The sequence below is a fragment of the Suncus etruscus genome, chromosome 3 (assembly GCF_024139225.1).
Source record: "Suncus etruscus isolate mSunEtr1 chromosome 3, mSunEtr1.pri.cur, whole genome shotgun sequence".
In the NCBI taxonomy this organism is placed as follows: Eukaryota; Metazoa; Chordata; class Mammalia; order Eulipotyphla; family Soricidae; genus Suncus; species Suncus etruscus.
The window spans coordinates 87,804,952-87,819,602 of NC_064850.1; the positions used below are offsets into that span (position 1 = coordinate 87,804,952).

A 14,651-nucleotide genomic window follows, 5' to 3' on the forward strand; every position below is an offset into this window, starting at 1 on the left:
GCTGTACCCTTCATCTCCAAGGAGAGCCCCAGATGACACTCCCCTCACAGTTGCCACCATGTAAACAACAGCTTAGCTTCATGGCTTCATGACTAATCTTAGAAGAGATCCTAAGCCAAGTTGTTGGGCACACAGATCTTTGGGCTGAAAATTCTGGAGCCCCTTTGGAAGAGAGACAGGCAGAGAATGTCCCAGTTCTACAGATCCTAAAACTCCTGAAGCACGCAAGTACTGCAGCACCTCCAAATTCCACAGTACTGACAGCCCAGTAGGAGTACAGCAAGTTAGATATGACAGTAGCATAGAAACCAATGAAATTCAATTGTACTTGTTTAATTCTTTATCGCCATTATTTGACCTTGACCCTTTCTATCTTTACTAAAATGTCCTAACCTGGGGCCAGAGAGAGATTCCTGGAATCCCATATGGGATTCCATATTCCACCCCAGCCTGCCAGGGGTGATTTCTGAGTGCAGAGCCAGGAGTACCCCTGAGCGCCACTGGGTTAGACCCAAATATCAATCAATCAATAAAGTTTTTAAAAATGTCCTGACCTTTACTTATGACCATATTGGACACATTTTAAATTGACCAGAAACATAAAAAATAAGAACTTGGGCGATCATTTCATTCTGTCTGGATTTGTATCCAGGCTCTTCTACTTAATTGCTTAATATCAAAATCCAATGAAATCTGTTCAGATAAATAGTATAGAAAGTAAGGCACCTTGCATGCAGCCACCTCCCAGTTAGAATCTCTGGCATTACATATGACCCAAGCACTGGTAGAAGTCCTTTCTTTATTATAGAGCTAGAAATAGTGTCTGGGTATGGCCCAGCTCTCTAACACAATCCTCAACAATTTAAAAAATGAGTTTTCTCATCTTGAAAATGGTTATTATTATATCTCCAACTCGCAGATGGGGAAATAGTAAATATTACATAGGATGACTGGGAGATAGCTTGCTATATTCTTAGCTAGAATAAAGCCCAAATGCTGGGAGGTAATAGAATTTTATTGTTTCTAATAAAGCAGTTTCTTTTAAATGACCCTACAACTTCTTTGCTTTGATGCTCCTCAATGGTCTGAAAACAATTGGTGTTATTATATATTATATTATATATTATATATAACCATATATTATATATGGTTATTATTATTATAACCATGTGGTTAGTTCAAATATTAGGTATTTTTCCTTTGTGCTTTTAAAGCTTCGAATTCCCCAAGAGAACAGGGAACAATGGCATGCAAAGGGTAAATGCTTGTGTATGTATATATTTTAAGGAATCTTCCCTTATATTATTGTCTTTCTGTCTTCTTTTATATTATTGCAGAAATCCGTGCTCAGCTCACAGAGCAAATGAAATGCTTAGACCAGCAGTGTGAGCTTCGGGTGCAGTTGTTGCAGGATCTCCAGGATTTCTTCCGGAAAAAGGCTGAAATTGAGATGGATTATTCCCGCAACCTGGAAAAGCTGGCAGAGCGCTTTTTGGCCAAGACACGCAGCACCAAGGACCAGCAATTCAAGTAGGGATTTTATGACTTACTTTTAGGTATCTTGGAAATATGGTCCAGGGTGATGAGAGGTAGGGTGTGTCACTTAGATTTAATTAAGATCTGAAACAAATAACCTAGTGATTTCTAGTTGACTTAGGGTTGAGAACTTTAAGTACGTTTCTTACAGATTAGGCTTAACATTCATATCAACATTCTGGAGGGGTCAGAAGATTAATAAATTGTGCTAATAGTAACAACTAAAACATAAACATATTATTTCTTTGTTCCAAATATTTAAGAGCTTTACACATGCTAATTCTTTTTATCTCTGTGGCTTTTTATTTAGTTATTATTATGTCCAATTTGCAGATGAGGAAATTGAATCATACAGGAACTTGACCAAGTTTTGCCATCTCTCTAAGCACACACACACATACCTCTATTAAATAAGCAGGGCTGGATTCAAATCCAGACATTCTGACTCTGTATTATGTGTTTTGGTTTTGAGGCCACACCTAGTAGTGCTCAGGCCTTACTTCTAGCTTTACGCTCAGGGATCACTCTTGGCAGTACTAGCGGGACTGTATGTGGTGCCAGGAATTGAATGTGGGATTGGCAGAATGCAAGGCAAGTACCCTACCTGCTTTTACTATCTCTATGACCCCTAAACTCTGTAGTTTTAATCATTTTATCAGTTATTAACCAGAAACAATGATTTATTTTTTTTTATTTATTTTATTTATGAGAACAACGATGCAAAGAAAGAGGACAAGGTAAAGTTACCGTGGAAACACAATCACCAATAAACAGAGTTCTCAGAAGAAATCCCCTTGCTGACACCTTAATTTTGAACATAAAGTCACACAACATTAACAAGAAATAAAACAGACCCATGTACAATTACTTTGTCCCTCAAGTCTCCAGATGTACATTATAACATTTCTTAGTGGTACACAAAGCAATTTAAAGCCATGTGATATTTGTGTAACTCCTGAAACATTGAAGGCATAGTATTTTTTACATTTCCATGCATATGCATATTAGTTTATGTTAACCTAAAAACTTTAAGTAGGTTTTTTTTTTTATTTAAGATTTAGAGTCAAAGGAACAAAGTAAAAATGGTGTTAGAGTGGCAGTTATTGTTTGCATAGGCCCACCAAAATATGGGTGACATGGGAAGGAAAAGACTTGGTATAAATACAAGGAGACCCCTCCCCTGAAGTTTCCTGGCTTAAGACCAACTCTAGGTTCCAGCAGAATAGTTTGTCTAATCCAAGTCCTTGTCTGTAGTGCCAGTACAGTTTTATTTTTCAAATAGTCTCTTTTGTTGGCAAAAGATCCTGGAATCTGCATATCCTACATTGAAGTCAGGGTGGTGTCGAGCGTCCTCTAGTTTCACCTCTAAATTAAAGGGCAATGCAGAGAGCCCTGTCCAGTAAGCAGGACATTATTGTTGTTAAGTCTTCTCAGTGTTGAGGGAAGTCTCTTTTGAGTAGGTCGATGTCAGAGCAGTGGTAGGGTCTTCCCTGGTAGAGGGTTGCTTCCAGGTGATGTTATAGACAATGCTGGATGTTTTGTAGGCAGCTTCCGTAGTTCAGGAATGGAGAATGCCCATTAATCTGAGGCCTGTGCCAGGTCATTATGTCAATGTTCAGGGTGTAAGGTCCAATTGCACTACAAGTTTTGTGTGTTCCCATCTCTATTAGATAAGAACTTATTTGTATGCATAGAATTTCACCATTTTAATGTGCTTATGCAAACAAAGAATAATGCCATGTGACATTATTGGTACATATAGGGGCTGCAAGAACAAGTCCCACAATTCCCGTGACTTGGTTCATACATAAGCAATAAACTGAGGGAATCTTACACCAAATTCCTTATTGATCAGTTCACAGAGTGAAGAAAAGATAAAAAGTAGGGGAAATTGTCACTGTATAAGAGAATATTAAGTAAGAGATATAGCTGTCAAAGAAAATAGATATAAAGAATTCAAAGTGCATATTTGTTGTTTATGCTTTTGAAATAGTTGGGTGGGTGTTAAATCCAGTGCCCCACATTGGCCTGTGATTTTGGATTGTGCAGTGCTGAAGTTATAAAGGATAAATGTGGAGTAATGATAGTTTGGGGTGAGAGAGTTAAAGAGTAAAAATGAGTTTTGTAGGGGTGTGATAAAGAGCAGAATACAAAATGGACATTCTGCATACATAAAAACATATCTTAACAATATGGAGTACTATTAATATATATTGTTCACACGGGGCACTAGCCCCTGCGTGGTTTGGAACATGTAGACTTTTATTGAAACCATTTACAAAGTTCTTTATAGTTGGGGTTCAGACATACAATGTTTCAATGTACCTCCAGTGTTGACCTCCCTCCCCCAGTGTTCCCAGAGATATATCCCATGCTACCACTACCTGCCTCAGTGTGCCAACATAACAGGCCCATTTTTAGTTTTCTTGTTAGAGTTTGGATCTCAAGATTTCATTGTTTTTTTTTTTTTTTTTTTTTTTTTTTTACTCTGGCTTGGATATTTAGTTCTGTCCTTTCTTTTTTTTTTTTTTTTTTTTTTGGTTTTTGGGTCACACCCGATGACGCTCAGGGGTTACTCCTGGCTATGCACTCAGAAGTCGCTCCTGGCTTGGGGGACCATATGGGACGCCGGGGGATCGAACCGCGGTCCGTCCTAGGCTAGCGCAGGCAAAGCAGGCACCTTACCTTTAGCGCCACCGCCCGGCCCCAGTTCTGTCCTTTCTTAACACTACCAATGTACCCAAGACCTCTTGGTCCCTGTACCCAACCTTTTCTGTTTGTGTTTCTCCTCTTCCATTCAGTTTCTTTGCTTCCTTTAGGGACTAGAGTCATAGCAAAGCAGTTGGGCATTTGCTTTGCAAACAGCCGACCCCCAACTTGCCCAGGTTTGATCTTGTGCACCCTCTACTGAGCCTGCCAGGATTGATTTCTGAGCTCAGAGCCTGGATTAACCCCTGAGCGCCTCTAGGTATGGTCCAAACTCCCCCTGCTCCCAAATTTTCCTTCCCTCCTCCTCACTCTACTCTGGTGTTCTTGACAACCCCCATTTAAATCATTTCATTTCCTCATGTAGTTATTCTAAATACCACATATAATTGATATCATTGTGTATTTACCCTTCTTCTCTGGCTTACTTCATTTAACATATCTTCCAGTTCCATCCATGTTGCAGCAAATTGCATGATTGCTTCATTCCTTACAGTATAGCAGAGGTCCTTACCCCTTATTATACATTAGAATTTGCTGTAAAACTTCTTTTACATAGTGAAGTTTGGGTCTCATTCTAGGCTAATAAAATTAGAACCAGGAAGTAGTGTCTGGTAACAGCTCAGTGTGAAACTTCACAAATGATCCACATTTGATTCACAAAATGGTTTGAACACTGCAATTTACAGCCTCTCCCATTTGAATCTGCTTGATTCACTATGGTCAGACTTAGTCTTCCTTAAAGTTAGTTTCTGTGCGATACTTCCTATTATCTGTCCCATTGATGTCAGCACCCTCTAGGATGTTAGGAATGTAGACTTTTCAGTTTATCTTTACATATAGTGACTTAAGATTTCCAAGTTATTTATGTACACATTGTGAAGTATTAATTGTCACAAAGAAATTTATTTTTTGGCTTGGTTTTCAAATCCTTTGATGAGATATTATTCCACCTGATTTCCCATTTCTCCTCTACTATATCTAAACAAAACAGAACATTCTCCTACAAACTTTCTTACTATCTTTCTATTTTAGTTTATGTGCTCGTTCTGTATAAGTTGTAGTTCTAAGCCATACCTAAGTTTTAAGATACACTTCAAGTCATTCTTGTTCTGGGAAATTTCCTTAATTTTCCTAGAAGAGAGAATATCTTTGTCTTCTGATATCTACAGTATTATATTTGTGCATGTATTAGAACTGCAACGTTTTTTGCTTTGTACTATCCTTCCTTTCTGGGTGAACTTTTTCTGTTTCATCTTTCAGTCTCAAACAGTGACTAGTATTACATGCAGTATATATTAGTTCTTACTAGAATTTGTTGAATAAATGAATTTAAAAATTAGGACTAAAGATATGCCTAAGTAATTGATCAAATGGTTCACATGCATGATGCCCTTGGTATGATTTCCTCAGTATGGAAAATAAATGAATGCCAATAAATAATAACATTTTTCATTTTCTATTGTATTACCCTAATAAAAATAGAAATTCCATAGCTATAATATTTTAAGATACAATTTATTCTCTATAAACCAGCTCTGAGCAATAAGTATTAAGAAAAATAGGCTTCACCTATTCTCAGGAGCACTCCCTACGGAGGCTGTACTTCACTGTCCTGTGGCCTCTCTACTAAAGAGTACCCCACCAACTTCCATGGAGATGTAACTATAGATGTAACTATAGTACCAGAGATTTTAAAAAGTGGAAGTTTATCTGCACTAAAGCACTAGTGAAAAATAAATAAAAACCTCAAAAGACCCCGGGTAGAGAAGGCCTCTCTATCTTTCAGATGAGAATCTCAAAGTGAAAATGATTAGGTTTTACATTGGATTGAAGAGAACAATACAGAAGGGATCCTAAGGAAACAGCAAGAAAAGAAAATTTCAATCAGAAATCACTAACCTGAAGAACATAGTAGAACTCCAGAAATCACTAACCTGAAGAACATAGTAGAACTCCTGGCTCTTTTTTTTTTTTTTTTTTTTTTTTTTTGGTTTTTGGTTTTTGGATTTTGGGTCAAACCCAGCAGCACTCAAGGGTTACTCCTAGCGGGCATGGTGGACCATATGGGATGCCAGGATTCGAACCACCGTCCTTCTGCATGAAAGGCAAACGCCTCACCTCCATGCTATCTCTCTGGCACCCATAGTAGAACTAAATAACACAATAGAATAGAAAGACAGAAAAGAAGGAATAAATTGGCATCCTAGAAGACAAGATGCATGCTGCCACCCCCCCCAAAGAAAGGATGAGAAAAAAATCAAGACAAACCTCTTTTATTATTTTATTAAAAAAAGCAGTGGATTTTTGCACATTAATTTTGGAGCCTGCCATTTTACTATATAAATCTATTGTTTCTAGAATCTTTTTTTTTTATTTGTTTTGTTTTTTGGGTTACACAAAGTAGCACTCAGGGGTTACTCCTGGCTCTACGCTCAGAAACCGATCCTAATAGGCTTGGGGGACCATATGGGATGCCGGGATTCGAACCACCGTCCTTCTGAATGCAAGGCAAATGTCCTAGCTCCATGCTTTCTCTCTGGTTCCTGTTTCTAGAAGCTTTTTTATAGAGTCATAGGATTTTTATATACAGTATCTTGTCATCTACAAACAGTGAGAGCTAGACTTCTTCCTTTCCTTTGTGGATGCCCTTGATATTTTTTCTTGCCTTATTGCAATAGCAAGTATTTTCTGTACTATATTGAATAGATGTGGCAAGAGTGGGAAACCTATTGTGACAGATTTTAGAGGAAAGAATTTTTAGTTTTATCCTATTTAGTATAATGTTCACCATGGATTGGTTGTAAAGGACTTTGACTATATTGAGAAAAGTTCCTTCAGTTCCTATCTTGTTGAGAGTTTTTATTATGAATGGGTGCTGGGGACCTTGTCAATGCTTTGTTTGCATCTATTGCTATGATCATATGATTTTTAGTATACCATAGTTGATATGGTATATTATATTGATTGACTTGCTTACGTTAAGCCATCCTTGCAACTCTGGCATGAATTCTACTTTGTCATGGGGACCTTCTTGATGAATTGAATTCTACTTGATGAAATGAATTCTACTTGCTAGTATCTTGTTGAGGACCTTTGCATCTGTATTTGTCAAGGATATTTGCTTGTAATTCTCTCTTTTTTAGTGATGTCTTTGCTTTGGTATCCTTTTCTTATTAGCTTTATAGAAACTAATGGGAGTGTTTGTGTTTCTTCATTTTCCTAGTGCTTCTCTATCTCTATGATGCACTGACCTGTGGTGAAATGTTTATTTTTCTGCTTCTGATCTTTCTGTCTGCCTCAGTTCCTTGGGAATGTTAAGATTGGGACTTTTTTGACTAGGAAAAGTATAGCCCAAAACTTCCTCAATCTGAAGATCAATTTAGATCCTCAGATTTAGATCAGTTTAGATCCTCAGATCTAGGAAGCTCAAATATTTCCAATGAGACTAAACTTAAACAAAACATCAAGAAACATTGTAACTAAATGTACAAGAATCAAAGATTTACTATCCTAAGAGTAGTAAGAACAAAGCTAAAATTTACCTGTGAGGTACCCTTAAGGATACCATAGCAGATCTTTTTCTTGAAACTCTCTGAGTTTTGGAATGATATGAGACATCCAACATACCATATAAAATGAACACCCAAACAAGAATACTTCATGTAGGATATTATTCAAGTGTGACCCAAAATTTCACTAACAAATAACAAAGCAGTTCTTGGTCACTAAACTGGTACTAAAAGATAAAATAAATGGGTTCTTATAAAAGGCAAAAGAATATCATGTCATCTGCAAACAGTGAGAGCTTGACTTCTTCCTTTCCTATCTGGATTCCCTTGATATCCTTTTCTTGCCTAATCGCTATAGCTATAGCGAGCACTTCCAGTGCTATGTTGAATAGGAGTGGTGAGAGAGGACAGCCTTGTCTTGTGCCAGAATTTAGAGGAAAGGCTTTCAGTTTTTCTCCATTGAGGACAATATTTGCCTCTGGCTTGTGGTAGATGGCCTTAACTATATTGAGAAAGGTTCCCTCCATTCCCATCTTGCTGAGAGTTTTGATCAAGAATGGGTGTTGGACCTTGTCAAATGCTTTCTCTGCGTCGATTGATATGATCATGTGATTTTTATTTTTCTTGCTGTTGATGTTGTGTATTATGTTGATAGATTTACGGATGTTAAACCAGCCTTGCATTCCTGGAATGAAACCTACTTGATCGTAGTGTATGATCTTCTTAATGAGGCATTGAATCCTATTTGCCAGGATTTTGTTGAAGATCTTTGCATCTGCATTCATCAGCGATATTGGTCTGTAATTTTCTTTTTTCGTAGCATCTCTGTCTGGTTTAGGTATCAAGGCTAGAAAAAGATATCAAGAGAATCCAGATAAGAAAGGAAGAAGTCAAGCTCTCGCTGTTTTCAGATGACATGATACTCTACTTAGAAAACCCCAAAGACTCTATCAAAAAGCTTCTAGAAACAATAGACTCATATAGCAAGGTGGCAGGCTACAAAATTAACACACAAAAATCAATGGCCATCCTATACACCAATACTAATAAGGAAGAAATGGACATTAAGAAAACAACTCCATTCACTATAGTGTCACACAAACTCAAATATCTTGGCATCAACTTGACTAAAAATGTGAAGGACCTATACAAGGAAAACTATAAAACTCTGCTCCAAGAAATAAGAGAGGACACGCGGAAATGGAAGCATATACCCTGCTCATGGATTGGCAGGATTAACATCATTAAAATGGCAATACTCCCCAAAGCACTGTACAGATTTAATGCGATCCCCCTAAAGATACCCATGACATTCTTCAAAGAAGTGGACCAGGCACTTTTGAAATTTATTTGGAACAATAAACACCCTCGAATAGCTAAAGCAATCATTGGGAAAAAGAATATGGGAGGAATTACTTTCCCCAACTTTAAACTTTACTACAAAGCAATAGTTATCAAAACAGCATGGTATTGGAATAAAGACAGGCCCTCAGATCGGTGGAATAAGCTTGAATACTCAGAGAATGTTCCCCAGACATACAATCATCTAATTTTTGATAAAGGAGCAAAAAATCCTAAATGGAACAAAGAAAGCCTCTTCAACAAGTGGTGTTGGCAAAACTGGGTAGCCACTTGCAAAAAATTGAACTTAGACCCCCAGCTAACATCATGTACGAAGGTAAAATCCAAATGGATTAAAGACCTCGATATCAGCCCCAAAACCATAAGATATATAGAACAATACGTAGGTAAAACACTCCAGGACATTGAGGCTAAAGGCATCTTCAAGGAAGAAACTGCACTCTCCAAGCAAGTGAAAGCAGAAATTAACAGATGGGAATATATTAAGCTGAGAAGCTTCTGCACTTCAAAGGAAATAGTGCCCAAGATACAGGAGCCACCCACTGAGTGGGAGAAACTACTCACCCAATACCCATCAGATAAGGGGCTAATCTCCAAAATATATAAGGCACTGACAGAACTTTACAAGAAAAAAACATCTAATCCCATCAAAAAATGGGGAGAAGAAATGAACAGACACTTTGACAAAGAAGAAATACAGATGGCCAAAAGACACATGAAAAAGTGCTCCACATCACTAATCATCAGGGAGATGCAAATCAAAACAACGATGAGATACCACCTCACACCCCAGAGAATGGCACACATCACAAAGAATGAGAATAAACAGTGTTGGCGGGGATGTGGGGAGAAAGGAACTCTTATCCACTGCTGGTGGGAATGCTGTCTAGTTCAACCTTTATGGAAAGCGATATGGAGATTCCTCCAAAAACTGGAAATCGAGCTCCCATACGATCCAGCTATACCACTCCTAGGAATATACCCTAGGAACACAAAAATACAATACAAAAACCCCTTCCTTACACCTATATTCATTGCAGCACTATTTACCACAGCAAGACTCTGGAAACAACCAAGATGCCCTTCAGCAGAGGAATGGCTAAAGAAACTGTGGTACATATACACAATGGAATATTATGCAGCTGTCAGGAGAGATGAAGTCATGAAATTTTCCTATACATGGATGTACACGGAATCTATTATGCTGACTGAAATAAGTCAGAGAGAGAGAGAAAAACGCAGAATGGTCACACACATTTATGGGTTTTAAGAAAAATGAAAGACATTCTTGCAATAATAACTTTCAGACACAAAAGAGAAAAGAGCTGGAAGTTCCAGCTCACCTCAGGAAGCTCATCACAAAGAGTGATGAGTTTATTTGGATAAATAACTACATTTTGAACTGTCCTAATAATGAGAATGTATGAGGGAAATTGAGAACCTGTTTAGAGTACAGGCGGGGGTCGGGTGGGGAGGAGGGAGACTTGGGACATTGGTGATGGGAATGTTGCACTGGTGATGGGTGGTGTTAAAAAAAAAATAAATAAATAAAAGGCAAAAGAATCAGAAACTATAGTATAGCACAAAAAGATGACATCAAATTTCTTTATTTCAATAATTTGTTTACTGTCAATTGCCTGAACTCATAAATTAACAAAATAGTATGTCTAGATGGATCATAAAGATGCACGTAACATTCTACTGCTTACAGAGATTCACATGGACTGTTGTGATAAATATAGGCTAACCTAAAATTCTAGAAAACAATTATACAGATAAAATAGGCTAATGAAAAGTTAAGACAACCATACTTATCAAATAAAATAGACCTCAACCTAAAAAAAAGATAATGAAAAGCAGAGATTGGTATGATATAATGATCAAAGAATCTATGCACCAAGAATATACATTCATTAGCATTTATTTACCAAATAAAAGGTCATCCAAAAAAAATCTATTAGCAGACCTGAAGGAAAATTTTGACAACAGCACAATAATAGGAAATTTCAATACTACATTCTCACCACTAGAGAGACCAACCAGAGGATTAGAAGTAGCAGTCTTAAAGGAAGAAGTAGGGCCAGGAGATAGTATGAAAAGTTAAGGTGCTTGCCTATTATTCAGCTGTGGTTGCAACCCTGGTATGAATTCTGGCACCACCAGGTTCTCTGAGAACAGAGTCAGGCATAAGCCCTGAGTATGAAGTTTCTGATTTTAATCCCTTGTGCACAAAGCCAGGGGCTTCCTCTGAGTACCTTCAGGTAAGGCCCCAAACCAAAAACAAAACCCATTCTTTTTTGTTATAGATGGCCTAATATACATAAATTGTACTCTCCATTTCCCAAAAGATGAATACACAGTTTTCATTAGTATACACAGATCATTGTTTAGGATAAACCATGTGCTGGGACACAAAAGAAGTCTCCATGAATTGAAGAAAATAGGAATTGTATCAAATGTCCTCTCAGATCATACTGCTTTATTTTTAAAAAAAAAAAAAAATATCCTTGCTTTTCTTTCCTTCAAACAAAACCACATAACTCGATTTATCTAGCTCCGTCTCTTAAATAGAGGAGGAAACAGGGAGGGTACCAGGACCAAACAGATATATGATCATTAATAGTAAGCTAGACAAAGAGGGGACCATCTACTCTAGCAGCCTAGGGGGTGATGGTGGGGGGGTATATGGGTTGCAGGAAGGGAATGGGGATGGGGGGAGGACAAATTTGGTGATGGGTATTCCTCTGATTCAGTGTTAATTTGTACCTAAAATACTACTGTGAAAGATATGTAAGCCATTATGATCAAAATAAAAATTTAAAAAATGAAAAAAAATCTTTGTTTAAATACCGTGATTACAAACAAGATTGTACTTGGGTTTCAGTCATAAAAAGAACACCCCCTTCACCAGGGCAACATGCCTATCACCAGTGCACCCATCTCCCTCCTACTTCCTCCCCTCCCCTCTACCTGTATTCAATCAAAGTGCTTTAAAAGTTGGAAATTTAAAAGAGGATAATGACCACTGATATTTCCCACTTAACCTGGTTTGGGCTGATACCTTTGTGGCATTCTCAGAAGGGAGGGGGGTATGATTTCCCTTTCTGCATGAACTGCAGCAGCCTAATACCACTCCCCACACTTTCCACCAGAAATAGCCCAGCTCTGCAACCAAAATCAAATAATATTCACAGATAAATTACCTTAGGTGAGATAATACTATAGGACTGAAAACTCTAATACTTTCTTTTTGGAAGGGGATTGAGCTACCACCCCCATCCCACCCTCACCCCCCACCCCCCACCCCCGCAACACTTCTTACACTGTTGTCAGAAAACCCAACAACCCACACCCTTTGCTCCACCCATTGCTGCCATCTTCCTAGCAGAAAAATGACCTGGCTACCCATCAAGCTCCAAAAGAAAAAATGGCCACCAATACTCCTAGATAGTCTGGCCCTGGCTGATACCTCTGTAGCATTCTTAGAAAGGAGAGAGGAAGGCAGATTGCCCTTTCTTTATGAATTACAGCAGCCCAGCACCACACCAACTTTGTAACTGTATTTCATGGTGATTCAGTTAAATAATTTATTTCATTTTTATAAATGGTTTAGGAGAATAGGCCATACTCAGTAGTAGAGTACTTGCCTCATATGTATGCAACCTAGGTTTAATTCTCTCTCTCTCTCTCTCTCTCTCTCTCTCTCTCTCTCTCTCTCTCTCTCTCTCTCTCACACACACACACACACACACACACACACACACATTAAGATCACATGACATTTTCAGTGTAAGCCAGAATGAGAATTTTATCCTCAGAATAGTTTGTCTTTCACAAGTCTTACAATTTTGTGAAAGCAGTCCTGAGATAATAAAAGAATGATAAATGAAGATTTAGGAAGATATTCTCAATTTCAGAAAATATTTCCTATAAATTATAGATGTGGTAATTTTCTAGTTTAAAATAACATACAAGAAATGAGGTAGTCTAGGGGCCGGAGAGATAGCATGGAGGTAAGGCGTTTGCCTCTCATGCAGGAGGTCATCGGTTCGAATCCCGGCGTCCCATATATGGTCCTCCCGTGCCTGCCAGGAGCAATTTCTGAGCCTGGAGCCAGGAATAACCCCTGAGCACTGCCGGGTGTGACCCAAAAACCACAAAAAAAAAAAAAAAAAAAAAAAAAAAAGAAATGAGGTAGTCTCAGTAAATTGACTGTTGAACAAAGATGTTTTTTTACTTCATTTATTCTTCTATCAACCAGTAGGCCACTATTGAGATCCAGCTAACTGCTCAGTATTAAAAAGGTATTAGAAGATATAAAATAAGTTTAACAAGTAGTTCTCACCCCACAACACCTATCCCACATGGAATTTTGTGAAATTGGGCCTTTCTGACCTATCATTTTCTCATTTATAAATGACTTAATATTGCCTGCCTTGTAACCTTATCAAGATAATATTGGGGCCAGAAAGAGGTAAAGCCCTGAATACACACTGACTTGGGTTTGATACCTGGAAACACATATAGTCTCTTGAGTCCCACCAGAAGTGATACCAGAACCAGAAGTAAACCCTGAGTAAGGCCCCAAAACAAATGAAAAAGATCCCAAATATTTGGAAAAACACATAGTATATAGAAGTTAACCAAAAGGTCGTTTTTATAAGTTTTTTTATATTCTATTTTTTGTCTGCTTCTTCTCTCTCTACTGTGTGAGTTTCTTAAGAATAAATCTTAAAAATCTTATATCTCCTAAAGCATTGAATTGTTACACAGAAGAGCTCAAGCTATGTATAGGTTAATTAATTAAATGTGCTTCCTTTGGGATAAGGTTAGGGAGAAAGTTGTATTTGGTTGGGAAGCAATGAGAAGATAAAGTAATCTCAGTAGGAGATTCTTGAATAAGATGTCAGAGATAAATCTCCAGAAAAACAGATAAAGATCTAAAATAGTCAGGAGTTTTCATGAAGCAAGTGGAACGTAAAGATAAGTTTGTATAGAAGAGAATAGCATGTGCAGGTGAGAATAAATAGGAGTCTGGTAAGAGGGTGAGGGGTTGGCAAAGTATTAATTTAGCAAATGGTTAGTGCATATTTCTTGAATTCTCTTAGACCAGACACTATACCTTGGGGTATAGTGGTGAACAAAGAAAGCCTCTTCCTTTTGATACTCATGGGAAATGAGAAATGAAATTATTCAACAAATCACATAGTTATCAAAATTGAGGTGAGTGTTATGAAACAAAATATAGATAGATGGGGCCGGAGAGATAGCATGGAGGTAAGACGTTTGCCTTGCATGCAAAAGGTTGGTGATTCAAATCCCAGCATCCCATATGGTTCCCTAAGCCTGCAAGGAGCGATTTCTGTGCCTAGAGCCAGGAGTAACCCCTGAGTGCTGCCAGGTGTGACCCAAAAACCAAAAACAAAAAAAAACAAACAAAAAAAAGTATAATAGATGTTTCAAGAAGTTTTTAGAATAGCAGCTTCTCCTGTCTTTTTGTTTTTATCCCTTGATGACTCTTTTACTTTAATAGCT

At 37.8% G+C, this 14,651-nt stretch overlaps 1 protein-coding gene across 3 annotated transcripts in view; it reads left to right on the top strand.

Moving 5' to 3' along the window:
• The window catches only part of SRGAP2 (SLIT-ROBO Rho GTPase activating protein 2), a 335,545-nt gene that overhangs the window by 117,523 nt on the left and 203,371 nt on the right, over positions 1-14,651 (top strand). For all 3 annotated transcript variants that reach the window (XM_049770931.1, XM_049770932.1, XM_049770933.1), the window contains exon 2: positions 1,338-1,530. In XM_049770931.1, coding sequence (XP_049626888.1) covers positions 1,338-1,530 — 193 coding nt within the window. The remainder of the gene's footprint in view (positions 1-1,337; positions 1,531-14,651) is intronic.